The following is a 14,743-nucleotide window of genomic DNA, read 5'->3' on the forward strand; positions in this document are numbered from 1 at the left end:
TTCTTATTTTTTTTTTTTGAGTTTGGAGTCTCACTGTCGCCCAGACTGGAGTGCAGTGGCCACTTCCGGCCACCGCAGCCTCGGCCTGCTGGGCTCGGGCGATCTTTCTGCCTCAGCCTTCCGGGTAGCCGGAACTACAGGCGCGCGCTACCACGCCCGGCTGTTTTTTGATCACATGTGGAGACCGGGTCTCACCAGGTGGCCCGGGTGGGTTTCGAACCCGCGGGCTCAGGCAGTCCACTCTCCTCAGCCTCCCAAATTGCTGGAATTACAGGCTGAGCCACCGAGCCTGGCTGAAAATTTTAATTTTTAAGTAGTCTTTACACTCAGTTTTGTAACATGGTTAGAAGGGCCTTCTTCATTCCCAAGTTATAAAAATATTACTGTATTTCCTTCTAATATTTTTATGGTTTTACTTTTTCTGTTTAAATTTTTATTTTTCTGGAATTTATTGAAACGAAAAATTTCCTTTTTTTTTTTTTTTTTTTGAGTTGGAGTCTCACTGCCGCACCCTCGACCTGCTGGGCTGCGGCGATCCTTCCGCCTCAGCCTTCCAAGCAGCCGGAACTACAGGCATGCGCTACCACAACTGGCTGATTTTTTGATTTATTATAGAGATGTCTCACCAAGTTGCCCAGGCAGGTCTGGAACCCTCAGGCTCAGTCAATCCAGTCACCTCAGCCTCCCAAGGCGCAGGATTACAGGCTGAGCCACCAAGCCCGGTGAAAAGTTTCTTTTATTCAAATGGGCAGTCTCTTGTGTCAACATCATTAATCTGCCTTTCCCTGCTGGTTTGAAATGCTACTTTTACCATGTACACAAGGCTCATATACAGGTGAAGTAACTTCTGGACTTTAATTTCGGTGTTGTCAGTTTCTTTATCTGCATCTCTGCCAACACCACATTATTTTAATTACTGTAACTTTATAATAACTTGAAATCTGGTAGGTTAAAGTTCGGCTCATCTCATTTTTTTTTTCAAAATTTTCTTGGCTGATCTCTGCCTTTAAGCTTCCAGATGCACTTTAGAATCAATTTGTCACATTTATTAAGTTCCCTCTAAATTCTTTTGATATTAATTGGACAGTTCTGGCTTCGATGCTTTTCTTTTTATTTTGACCAAAGTTTTATTATAGTCTCAGTTTTCCTTTAGTGTTGGATTTAAAATTAGGGTCAGTCTGTTTTCTAACCCTAATTATCTTTGGGTTTCTTACTTCAGTGTCGTTTTGTAAGTTTTTTACTTCTGTTTCTAACATAGTGTATTGGAGATGATCTCATCATAAACATTCAGCAGCATTAAGGTCATTTGTAAAAACTAGTGTCTGAAAGCCAGACTTTTTCAGGACTGTGTTCTTCTTACATGAATCTACAGTGTTACTCTTCTGTCTGAGATTTTGCGGTACATGTCTATCAGTTACATAGCTGCTACTCCCCCCAGAATAATAGATTCGTAGATAATTATTCATTTAAGTGGATTCATTTTTTTGTTTGTTTGTTTTTGAGTCGGAGTCTTACTCTGTCAGCTGGGCTGGAGTGCAGTGGCACAGTCATGGCTACTGTAACCTGGACCTGCTGGGCTCAGGTAATATTTCCATCTCAGCCTTCCAAGTAGCTCACACGTATATACCACCATGCCGGGCTAATTTTTTGATTTATTGTAAGACGAGGTCTCACCAAGTTGCCCGGGCTGGTCTTGAACCCCCCCGGGCTCAGGCAATCCTCTCGTCTCGGCCTCCCAAAATCCCGCAATTATACTGTGTCCTGCTTAAATGGATTCTTAAACAGGTAAATAACTGTATTTACCCATATTTAGGGAGTTTTGATAATAACCTCCAACTTTAGCAATTGGTAAGCTATGTTTAAAAAAATCAGCTGCACAGTTACAAGGTAAGGAAACTTTATTTGATAATACTGGTTGTTCAGTGGTGATTAAAAAATAAGTGAATGACCTGGTGTTGACACTGTTTTCAATCTTGATTTCTGTTATGATCCTTTTTGAAAACAATAACAAAGATTTTAATTTCTGATGTATTTCAGGATGTTTGGCATTCAGATTAGGAAAGGTAATAACTCCAAACTTTGCTGATCAAACAGTTTCTATAGTTTGTGCACTTGGATTTTTTTTTTTTTTTTTGAGTTGGAGTCTTACTCTGTGGCTCAGGCTGGACTGCAGTTGCATGTTCATGGCCACTGTAGCCTTGACCTGCTGGGCTCAGGTGATCCTTCTGCCTCAGCCTTCCAAGTAGATGGAACTACAGGCATGCGCCACCACACCCAGCTAATTTTTATTTATTATAGAGATGAGGGCTCGCCAAATTGCCCAGGCTGGTCTTGAACCCCTGGGCTCAAGCAGTCCTCTCTCCTCTGCCTCCCAAAGTGCTGGGATTGCAGGTGTGAGCCACCACACCTAGCTGGTGTACTCAAGCAGTCCTCTCACCTCTGCCTCCCAAAGTGCTGGGATTGCAGGTGTGAGCTACCGCGCCTGGCCGGTGTGCATCTGTTTTGTGCTAAGGACTAAACTAAGTGCTAGGATACCAAGCTGAGAAACATAGCCCACTTGGAATAGGGCTCCACATAAAAATAACAGGTTTGCCAGGCATGGTGGCTCATGTCTATAATCCCAGCACTTTGGGAGGCAGAGGCAAGAGGATTGCCCGAGCCAGGGGTTCGAGACCAGCCTGGGCAACTTGGTGAGACCTTGTCTCTAATTTTTTGATTAGAGACAAAAAATTAGCCAGGCGTGGTAGCGCATGCCTGTAGTTCTAGCTACTTGGAAGGCTGAGGCGGAAGGATTGCCGGGCCCAGTAGGTCAAGGCTGCGGGGGCCATGAGCATGCCACTGCACTCCAGCCTGGGTGACAGAGTAAGACTCCTACTCAAAAACAAGCAAAGAAACAAAAATAACAGGTTTTATGGGAACCCAGAGAGGGAGATCAAAGACCACAGAGGCTGGCCAGATGCACAGAGCAGGGACTTCCCTCAGTCTCTGTTTCTTAATGTGTAAAATGGAGTCACCAGTAATTTATCTCACAATTGTCCTAAGCATTAATGAGGATACATATGGGAATCCTCTGGAACAGATTCTGACACACAGTGATTGCTCGGGAAATGGTGTGGAACCTGTCCTTTTTTGAAGGGTTTGTAGTTAGGTGTTGGCCCAACAGAGAAGGGCTTTCCCCGCAGAAGGAAAGATATAGCCCAAGCAAGATGGTTGAATTAGGGCCTCCCTGGAGCTGAAAGGCATTTAATCTGGTTGGAGTGGAGAGAACAGCTGGAGGTATCGCTGGAAAGGGAGGCAGGGAGCGATGTTCAAGTCAGAGGTTTTCTGCCATGTTGAGGAGTCTGACAGGCGTTTGGGAAGAGTTGTAGAGTCTTTGAAAGCCTCAATTAGGGGAGTGCCCAGAGCAGCTTTGCCACTTGAAAGTCTGGTTTGTTACAAATGTGTATGGAGCAGCTAGGAAGTCTAATAAGAGCAATGGTACTCAGCCTTGGCTGTACATTGGAACCGTCTGGAAACTTTTAATGGTCTGAGGCCCAGGTTCACCCAAGATCAATTGTATCAGCAGCTCTGGGGTTGACCCTGGGCATTGGTATTTTTTTACTGCTTCCCAAGTGATTCTGTTTCACAGCCAGTGTTGTGAACCACTGATTTAGAGGGTAACTGTTCAAACTATAGGATAAAGTTCAAATCAAACAAGGGCCAGCAGCTTAAAGGAACCAAAATAAGGAGATAGCAAGTAGGATATGGTGGTCAGTCGAATGAGGAGGGGATTGAGTAAAGGTTATTTCTAGATTGGGTCACTGGATGGATGACGATCATATGTCAAGGCTCAGCCATATTTCAAGAGTAAGAACATGAAGGAAGAGCACTCTTGGGTGCTAAGCCTTGCTGAGTGGACATGAGAAAGATTATTTGATTTTAAAATGTGGAATTTGAGGGAGAGTAATCCATAATACCAAATGGGTAGAGAGAGACACTAAAGGGAAAGAGCCAATAGAAAGGTTGAAAATTGAGGGGACAGAGTAGATAATTGATGGATGATGAGATCCCAGAAGAGACAGAACTCACAAAGCAGAGATGAAAAAAGTGCTTTATGTGAGAATGAGAGACATTTGCATTCAGAGAGAAATAAGAAGTATGTGAGGACACAGATAAACTCACAGGTTAAGGAGGATGAGCTGTAATGTTGACTGGTGTCTGCTTCCTTACCACAGGAGATGTGGGTATCTGCTTGGGGGTTAAGGAATGTGGTCAGGCTTTGGAAGAGTCCAAGGATAGTCCAAATAAGGAAGGCGGTTGAGAAGGAAATGGCTTTCTGTTCCTGCTTCTAAATGGTAGTTTTCCCCAGGGTTTCAGTATTGGCCATCTTTCCTATACTTGCAGGGTGATCTCCTTTGTTAATGGCTGAAGTTTGTCCAGAAGAGTTAAATAGTTGATATTATAGTTTAGAAAATTATTGGTTGACTTTTCATTTTGGGGGCACAGTTTTTTGTTTTTTGTTTTTGAGTCGAGGTCTAACTCTGTTTTCCAGACTGGAGTGCAGTGGCATGATCACAGCTCACTGCAGCCTCAACCTCCTGGGCTCAGGCGGTCCTCCCACCTCAACCTCCTGAGTAGGGACTACAGGCATATGCCATCACGTCCAGCTAATTTTTTATTTTTTGTAGAGATGGGGTCTTGCTTTGTTGCCTGGGGTGGTCTTGAACTCATGGGCTCAAGCGATTCTCTTGTCTTGGTGCTTCCCAAAGTGCTGGGATTACAGGTGTAAGCTGCTGCACTCAACCCTGGAGGTGGGTTTTTTTGGTAGCAGTTGGCTGCATTAATTTGAAATGTAAGATATTGAAATCACTTGAAAACATGATATAGCTCCCACTGTTTGTAACACTAATAACTAATTTTCTTTAATATAATGTTTTTCTCTAAAATTACAAAACATTAACAGGTAGACAGTTTGAATTTTCAGCATCAATTTTTTTCTTTTTTTGAGTTGGACTCTCACTCTGTCTCCCAGTCTAGAGTGCAGTGCCATGCTCACCACCACTGCAGCCTCAACCTGCTGGGCTCCTGCGCTGCCTCAGCCTTCCAAGTAGCCGGAACTACAGGCTTGTACTACCACGACCGGCTAATTTTTAAAAATTTATTGTAGGGTTGAGGTCTCCCTAATTTGCCTGGGCTGGTCTTGAACCCATGGGCTCAGGCAATCCACATGCCTCGGCCTCCTGAAGTGCTAGGATTATAGACTGAGCCACTGGCCCGGCCTAGTATCAATATTTTATACCATAAAGAAATGTGAATGTTTATTTTACTTTTCGTGTTACTTCATACAGTTTTGTTCTATGTTGTCTTATCAAAGATCTAACTTTATTTCTCAATTCTGATATAAACTATGATTTACATTATATATTCCTTTTTTCGGGGGGGGAGTTGGGAGTCTTACTCTGTTGCAAAGGCTAGAGTGCAGTAGCACGCTCACGGCCACCACAGCCTGGACCTGTTGGTCTCAGGCAGTCCTTCCACCTCAGCCTTCCAAGTAGCTGGAACCACAGGCGTGCACTGCCACGCCCAGCTTTTTTTTTTATTTATTGTAGAGATGAAGTCTCACCAAGTTGCCCAGGCTGGTCTCGAATCCCTGAACTCAGGCAATCCTCTCGCCTCCCAAAGTGCTGGGATTACAGGCATTAACCACTGAGCCTGGCCTTAACTTTTTAAAAGTATGATTTTCCTGTTTCTTTCTTTCTTTCCTTTCTTTTTTTTTTTTTTGAGTTTAAGTCTCACTGTGTTGCCCAGACTGGAGTGCAATGGCACGCTCACAGCCACTGCAGCCTGGACCTGTTGGGCTCAGGCAGTCCTTCCACCTCAGCCTTCCAAGTAGCTGGAACCACAGGCATGCACTACCATGCCCGGCTTATTTTTTTATTTATTGTAGAGATGAAGTCTCACCAAGTTGCCCAGGCTAGTCTCGAACCCCTGAACTCAAGCGATCCTCTCGCCTCAGCCTCCCAAAGTACTGGGATTACAGGCTTGAGGCACCATGCCCAGCCTCATTTTACATTCTCTACATATTTTTTTCCTTGAAAAGACTAACAAGAAGTTTAGTAATTGTTAAATAGACTGGAACTACTTATTTTATAGATTTCCTGTAAAATATAAATAAGATTAATCAGGCAGCAGAACTAATTGTATTCACTATACAACAAAGCAGTTATACTAGTATAGCTGTTCAGTAAGGCTTGTTTATAAACCTTATAAGTTCTTAAGATAATTATAAATTACTTCCACAAAATGGGGTAGAACTGTGGGTGTCTATAAGTAGAAGGTGACCTTGATATTCCAGAATACTAACTTAATGTTTTGATATCATTTCAGGTAACATTTCATTTGTTGCATTTCCAGTTTCTAGCACCAACTCACCAACAAAGATTTTACCAAAAACCCTAGGACCAATAAATGTGAATGTTGGACCCCAAATGGTAAGAAAATAATTTAGTTTTAGAATTGAAACTTTGCTTAGGCAAGAGTCATTTAAAGGATAATTGTATGAAAGACGTTTGATCCAATATTCCAGTTAATTTCCATGATCTCGGTCACTTTTTTAAAAAGTTTTGTTTTTATCTAAATGTAACTGATTAACTCTTGAGAAAAAGAAAGGCATTGTGCTCTTTAATGTTTAATTTTCACATATTTGAATCTGTGGGCTCTGGATGTGTGATATTAAGGTTTTGCTATGAGATTTCTCTTGTATTTAGTTGTTTAAATTAATTTGATATCTGTTACGTGTTATGTCCTCTGCCTTTTTTCTTTGTCTTAAAAAATAACTGACTATGTATTCTCATATAAATCGAATGTATGATCCAACAGTTAATCTGCATCTGGAGCTATTAATTTAAAATTCTTTCCATTAGCCGGGCTCGGTGGCTCAACCTGTAATCCCGCGCCTTTGGGAGGCTGAGGTGAGTGGATTGCCTGAGCCTGCGGGTTCGAGACCCGCTTGGGTAACTTGGCGAGACCTCATCTCTACAATAAATCAAAAAATTAGCCAGGCGTGGTAGCGTGTGCCTGTAGTTCCAGCTACTTGGAAGGCTGAGGCAGAAGGATCGCTGGAGCCCAGCAGGTCGAGGTCGGGAGCGGCCACTGCACTCCAGTCTGGGCGACTGAGTGAGACTCCAACTCAAAAAAAAAACAAAAACTCTTTCCATTAAAGACCATTTGGAGAAAAAAAACACACCAGTTCACTTTAATCTTTAGCAGTAGAGATAACAAATGAAAAATGGAATATATTTAACTGTTTCTCTAAAGGCATTCATTAATTATGCTGGAGCTTGAAATGTGTAGCACTTTCAGACTTATTTATAAATAAGGTTGCATTCAACTTATCTAAAACTATACCTAATTTTAAAAGCCTCACCCACCATTAGCAAAGTAACTTAAACATTTATCTTTTTAAAATTTTATTTATTGTAGAGATGAGGTCTCACCAAGTTGTCTAGGCTGGTCTCGAATCCCTGAGTTCAGGCAGTCCTCTTGCCTTGGCCTCCAAAAGTGCTGGGATTACAGGCTTGAGCCACCACCCCCAGCCAATTTAAACATTTAAACAGTAACTCTTCATTGTCAATATTTACATCTTCTTGTCTATAGTGCAATAATGATAAATTTTGCTCTTAATGTACAGCACTGGGGACTATGTTAAATGCAAAGCCATCAGAAATATCTTTTATCATACTTGATTTTCATAAAGTCTTTAAGACTTTAAGACACATTCTAGACCAGGTTTGGTGGCTCAGCCTGTAATCCCAGCACTTTGGGAGGCCGAGGTGAGTGGATTGCCTGAGCCTGCAGGTTCGAGACCCGCCCGGGCAACTTGATGAGACCTCGTCTCTACAATAAATCAAAAATTAGCCAGGTGTGGTAGCGCGTACCTGTGGTTCCGGCTACTTGGAAGGCTGAGGTGGAAATATCGCTGGAGCCCAGCAGGTCAAGACTGCGGTGGCCGGGAGCGTGCCACTACACTCTAACCTGGGCGATGGAGTGAGACTCCAACTCAAAAAAAAAAAAAGACACATTCTAGGCGTGATATTTTTCTTGGTGAGTTGAAGACTGTTAATCATCTGTAGAAATCGTGCTGAAGATAGAGTGTTGACTCTCAGTATGTGAAGAATGTAATCTAGCTCCAGACCTCATAGAGATGGAAGTTCAAATCAATGTCCCCATTTTTAGCACAGGATGTATTTTCACATATTTGCTGGGGCATCTGCCCCACTCCAGCTGCTACTGTAGGTGCAAATGTGATAAGGTTTAAAAGTCTGCATATTGAAATGTGATTATTTAAGCACCAAAATTAAATATACTTAAACTTTTATGAGACTGGCCTTTACAGTACTATTTTTTTTTTTTTTTGAGTTGGAGTCTCACTCTGTTGCCCAGGCTGGAGTGCAATGGCATGCTCGCAGCCACCGCAGCCTTGACCTGCTGGACTCAGGCGATCCTTTGCCTCAACCTTCCAATTCCAAGTAGCTGGAACTGCAGGCACACGCCACCACAGTTGGCTAATTTTTAAAAAATTTTATTTATTGTAGAGATGAGGTCTCACCAAGTTGCCCAAAATGGTCTCAAACCTGTGGGCTTAGGCAATCCTCTTACCTCGGCATCCCAAAGTAAAGTACTGGGATTATAGGTGTGAGCCACCTATAGTACTCTTCTAGTTTGAGTTTTTTATTTTTTTTAATGCTGCTATGACTCAAATTTGAATTTCTTTTTTAAAAACTTACATACTTTTTCTTCCTATTGTCAGTTTGAACTTAATATACATGTAAGCGCTTACCCAGTTCACTTCTGTCAATAATAAGTAACCATGCATACTACTAACTCAGTTACTGCAAATCTCAGAATCAGTAAAACAAAGGTCAGAAGAAGAAGAGGAGATTTGGGACTCTCCCGTAAACCAGGCCATCTCAATACTTTTTGCTGTCTCTGTTCTGAGTTCTTGGTCAGGAATCAGAATTCTCTTTTGGGTTTTCTAATTGTTGTAGAACCCTCTTTCTATGGCATGGTCTGCATGTGTGCCTCCAAAATTCCTGTTGAAGCCTAATCCCCATTGTGATGGCATTAAGAAGTGCAGCCTTTGGGGAAGTAATTAAGTCATGAGGACTTTACCCTCATGAATGGGATTAGTGACCTTATAAAAGAAGTTGAAGAGAGCTCTTGGGCTGTCTTCTACTGTGGGGACACTGCAAGAAGGTGCCATCTAAGAAGCAGAGAACAATCCTTCACTAGACACTGATGAATTTGGTGAATCTCCTGGTGCCTTGATGTAGGACTTCCAGCCTCCGAAACTGCAACAGATGCATTTCTATCATTTATAAGTTACTTAGCTTACTGTATTTTGTTATAGAAGACAGAGATTGATACCAAGAAATGAGGGGCTGCCATAACAAATGCCTGAAACCATGGAGGTGGCTTTGGAACTGGGTAATGGGCAGCACCTGGAAGAGTTTGGAGGAATGAGCAGAAGCCTTCATTGCCATGAATAGACCATAAAGGGAGATTCTGCTGTGGGATTGGAAGAGGAGAGCTCTAGAGAAAGCCTCAATCCTGGAGGCTACCCAAGTGGTCATGGTCAGAATGTTAGTACAAATATGGCTGGTTAAGGCCTGCTGATGAGGTCTCAGACAAGAGTGTCGGGCATGCTGTTGCAAACTGGAGAAAGGTCATCCCTGTTACAAAATGGCAAAGAACTTCACTGAATTGGATTTCTGTTCTAGTGTTTTGTGGAAGGAGGAATTTAGGAGAAATGAAATAAGGTATTTTTGTGGAAGGGATCTCAAAGCAAAGTGTTGAGGGCTTCTCTTCACTGCTGATGGTAAAATGTAAGAAGAGAGAAATGAATTAAAGGTAGAATTTGTAATCCAGGCCAGGCGTGGTGGCTCAAGCCTATAAACCTAGCACTTTGGGAGACTGAGATTAGAGGATTGCCTGAGCCCACATGTTCGGGAACAGGCCGGGCAACTTGGTGAGACCTCCTATCTACAATAAATCAAAAAATTAGCCGGGCATGGTAGTGTGCACCTGTAGTTCCAGCTACTTGGAAGGCTGAGGTGGAAGGATTGCCGGAGCACAGCAGGTCAACTCTGGGGTGGCCACGAGTGTGCCACTGCATTCCTGCCTGGGTGACGGAGTGAGACTCCAACTCAAAAAAAAATAAAAATAAAGAATTTATAATCCTAAGGGAAGCAGAACCTAAAGATTTGGGAAAGTCTCAGCTTGGTCCTGCAGAAAATGAAAAAACGTGTTCTGAATAGAACACTAAGGATGAGGCCAAGTGACCTTTTGATAAGATTAGTAGGAAGGACAGAAGCATTTCTGTGATTATATGTGATGCGCTGTCCCTCCTGTCACAGATGGGACTGAACAGTGTCAAAAGAGGGGCTTCGGGTGCTTCTGGGACCCTGGCAGTCACTGCCTGGTCCTGCCTCAAGCCTCTGCTCCCTGAGTGTTGGCACAGCACTCCTTAGCCATTCCAGGTGTGGCTTCTGCGGGTCCAGGTACAGTGCACGTTGCAGTGATGTCTTCCAGGGGGTACAGGTGGCAAACTTCAGCAGTGTCTGATGGTGCCACAGAGTGCACAGGTGTAGGGGTATGGCTGCTTCTACCTAGATTTCAAAAGATGCCCCGGAATGCCTTAGGGTCCAGGCAGAGAATTACTGCAGACACAGGGCTGCCATAAGAGCCCCACTAGAGCAATGCATAGTGGAGCTCTGGGGTGGGGCCACCCCCTAAAAGCCCAGTCTGGTAGAGCTACCCGCATGCAACTCCAGCCTGGGAGAGCCACACGCAAAAGACTCCTACCTGTAAGCACTGCAGTGTGGGCTACCCCTAAAAAAGCCATGAGGGTGGGGCCCATGGAACCTTGGGGGCCCAACCCTGCCTCCACTATCCAGAAGGTGGGATATTGAATCGAATCTTATTCTCAAGCCTTAAGATCTCATGTTTGGCTCATTGGGTTTTAGATTGGTCGGGACTTACTCTTCTCTCCTGTTTTCTTCCTTTTGGAATCGGAATGTCTATCCTGTGCCTGTCCATCCTTGGATTTTGGAAGCATATTACTTGTTTGAATTCACAGGCTCGTAGCTGGAGGGAAATTTGCCTCAGGATGAATTGTACCTTTGAGTCTCTCCCATATCTGATTGAGATGAGACTCTAGACCTCATTGATGCAGCAAGGAGTTAAGGCTACTGGAATGGAATGAATGCATTTTGCATGTGACTTTTGGGGGGCCAGGTGCTGAATGCTATGATCCGAATGTGCCCCTCCAAAAACTGTGTTGAAACGGAATCCCTGCTACTGTGGGGGTATTAAGAGGTGGGGACTTCCAGGAAGTTGCTTAAGTCTTGAGGGCCTCACCCTCATGAATGGGATTAGAACCCTTATAAAAGAGGTTGAAGGCAGCTCCCTGGCCACCTTCTGCTATGTGAGGATGCAACAAGACGCCATCTTTGAAGCAGAGAATAAGCCCTCATCAGGCACTGAAGCTGCTAGTGCTTTGATTTTGTACTTCCCAACGGCCTCCAGAACAGTGAGCGATACATTTCTTTTTTTTTATAAATCACCCATTTTGAGGTATTTTGTAAGAGTTGCCTGAATAGACTAAGACACCCAGTTAGAGCCATTTGTCTGTTCTCTTCCCGTCTTTTGAACATTGTGCCCTCACCCTCATCCATGATTTTTTAAAAGTTTTTGTTTAGTTAGAGAATTCTTGGATAAAATCTCACCCATCTGCTTCTTAGTCTTTTTTTTTTAACTTGTCCTTCAAACTTTGCATGTCTCTTGGAAGCCAAATCTTAATGGTAAATAGAAATTTCCAAAGTCCCCATAAAGAAAGTTTTCATTTGTTTTCTGTAGTTATAGAAACTAGTTTAGCAGTAATTGTTTTAGTTTGGGATACTTGGCTTTTTCTTGTTTTGTTTTTTTTTTTTAGTTGGAGTCTCACCCTGTCGCCCAGGCTGGAGTGCAGTGACACACTCACAGTCATCCTAGCGACGACCTGCTGGGCTCCAGCAGTCCTTCCGCCTCAATCTTCCAAGTAGCCAGAACTATAGGCACGCGCTACCACGCCTGGCTTATTTATTTGTTTGTTTATTTATTATTTATTTATTTACTGTAGAGACAAGGTCTCACCAAGTTGCCCAGGCTAGTCTTGAACCCTTGGTCTCAGGCAATCCTCTCACCTCGGCCTCCCAAAGTGCTGGGATTACAGGTTTGAGCCACTGCTTTGTCTTTTTCTTATATGTTATCATAGGTTATATAAGTTTTCTCAGCATGGTATGGTCAGGTGCATTGCCATAGTGGAAGAATTGGTCACCTGTTTGCCACAATTCAGGATGTTTCTTCCGTAAATCATAGTACAACCTTCTCAAAACTTCCAGATAAAAACTTTGATTGACCATTTGATCTGGAGGAACAAATTCTGAGTGTACTACGAAGGGCCTGCCCTCCAAAAGATAATTCTGGGGTTTTTTAAATCTCTCCCATATACAGCTGACCTTTGAACAATGTGGGGCTTAGGGGCACAGTCTTCCTATGCAGTAAAAAATTAGCATATAACTTTTGTTTTGGTTTTTTTTTTTTTGAGTTGGAGTCTCGCTCTGTTGCCTAGGCTAGAGTTCAGTGGCATGCTCATGACCACTGCAGCCTCAACCTGTGGGGCTCAGGCGATCCTTCTGCCTCAGCTTTCCAAGTAGCTGGAAAGGCATGTGCCACCATACCTAGCTAATTTTTTGGGGGGCGGGATTTACTGTAGAGAGAATGTCTTGCTAAGTTGCCCAGGCTGGTCTTGAACCCCTGGACTCAGGCAATCCTCTTGCCTCCGCCTCCCAGTGTGCTGGGTTTACAGGTGTGTGTCTGGTTTACATATAACTTTTGAATCGTCCAAAACTTAAATACTAATAGCCTACTGTTAACTAAAAGCCTTTCTTTGCCCTTCAGAATACAAATACTTTGCTGTCCTTCTTAACTATAGATGGCAGTAGTATATAAAATATATTGATTGAGGGCAGAGAAATGCTCAGAATTGCATTCAGTAGCTACCTGGTTTTCACAGTCTAACCTATTGACAAAGAATCCACATGGTAACATTTAAATTAAGGATGTCTGGATTTTTTGGGGGGAGGGCTTGAGATCTGAAGCTCATTTTTCTTATATAAACTGAGTATTAGAAGTGTGTTTTTTGGCCAGACTCAGTGGCTCAGCCTGTAATCCCAGCACTTTGGGAGGCAGAGGTGAGTGGATTGCCTGAGCTCGCAGGTTTAAGACCTGCCCGAGCAACTTGGTGAGACCTGGTCTCTACAATAAATCAAAAATCAGCCGGGCGTGGTAGCGCGTGCTTATAGTTCCGGCTACTCAGAAGGCTGAGGTGGAAGGATCGCTGGAGCCCAGCAGATAGAGGCTGCAGTGGCCGGGAGCAACCACTGCAGTCCAGTCTGGACAACAGAGTGAGACTTCAACCCCCCAAAAAAAGAAGTGTGTTTTTACCTCTAATTTTAACTTGGAATTTAAAAATTAAGGTTCAGGGATTTAAGGCATATCTAACTCATCACTCATGTAAACGAATTTTTCTATATTTGGTGGTTGATCAAGTCTTACTGACTTTCTTTGATTTGTTTTGCTTTTTTTTTTGCGTTGGAGTCTCACTCTGTCACCCAGGTTGGAGTGCAGTGGCACACTCATGGCCATCGCAGCCTCCACCTGCTGGGCTCAGGAGATTCTTCTGCCTCAGCCTTCCAAGTAGCTGAACTACAGGTGCATGCTACCACACCTGGCTTATTTTTTTTGATTTGTTGTAGAGATGAGGACTTGCCAAGTTGCCCAGGCTGATCTCGAACCCCTGGACTCAGGCAATCCTCTCACCTCAACCTCCCAAAGTGTGAGGATTATAGGCTTAAGCCAACACACCCGACCTGATTTGGTTTCTTAAGGTTCATTGTCATTGTTCTAGTTTAGGAACTAATAGCATCCATCACATGCACTTCAAACTTATCTTTCCAATTCAAGCTATCATTTCTATAATTTGTTATTTGAGAAGTGTTTATTAAGGAATTACATGCCAGGCAAGATGGCCTATGCCTCTAATCCCAGCACTTTGGGAGGCCAAGGTGGGAGGATTGCTTGAGACCAGGAGTTTGAGACCAACCTGGACACATAGAACCACAACTCAAAAAATGTTTTTAATTTGCCAGGCATGGCCAGGCTTGGTGGCTTACCTTATAATCACAGCACTTTGGGAGACCAAGGCAAATGGATTGCCTGAGCCCGCGGGATTGAGACCAGCCCGTGCAACTTGGCGAGACCTCATCTCTACTATAAATAAAATATTAGCCAGGCATGGTAGCATGTACCTGTAACTCTTGACTACTTGGAGGTGGAAGGATGGCCAGAGCCCAGCAGGTCGACACTGGGGTGGCTGTGAGCAGGTTACTGCACTCCAGCCTGAGCGATGGAGTGAGACTCCAACTCAAATAAAATAAAATAAATTAGCCAGGTATTGTGGTGCACACCTGTAGTCCCAGCTACTTGGGTGGCTGTGATGGGAGAATCACTTGAACCTAGGAGTTCAGGGTTGTAGTGAGCTAGGATGGTGTCACTGCACTCCAGCTTGGACCATAGCGTGAGACCCTGTCTCAAAAAAAAAGAAAGAAGCCGGGCTCGGTGGCTCAGCCTGTAATCCCGCGCCTTTGGGAGGCTGAGGTGAGTG

At 43.6% G+C, this 14,743-nt stretch overlaps 1 protein-coding gene across 7 annotated transcripts in view; it reads left to right on the plus strand.

The window, feature by feature from the left end:
* The window catches only part of TFDP2 (transcription factor Dp-2), a 138,623-nt gene that overhangs the window by 84,351 nt on the left and 39,529 nt on the right, over positions 1 to 14,743 (plus strand). For 6 of the 7 annotated variants that reach the window (XM_008067303.1, XM_021717215.1, XM_008067304.2 and 3 more), the window contains one exon: positions 6,367 to 6,470. In XM_008067303.1, the coding sequence (XP_008065494.1) occupies positions 6,367 to 6,470 (104 nt within the window). Of the gene's footprint in view, positions 1 to 6,366; positions 6,471 to 11,440; positions 11,570 to 14,743 lie in introns of those variants that run through there. The other variant, XM_021717214.1, reaches the window with a different exon arrangement.

This window comes from Carlito syrichta, unplaced genomic scaffold (assembly GCF_000164805.1).
Source record: "Carlito syrichta isolate Samal-C Ts95f unplaced genomic scaffold, Tarsius_syrichta-2.0.1 Scaffold309473, whole genome shotgun sequence".
Lineage (NCBI taxonomy): Eukaryota > Metazoa > Chordata > Mammalia > Primates > Tarsiidae > Carlito > Carlito syrichta.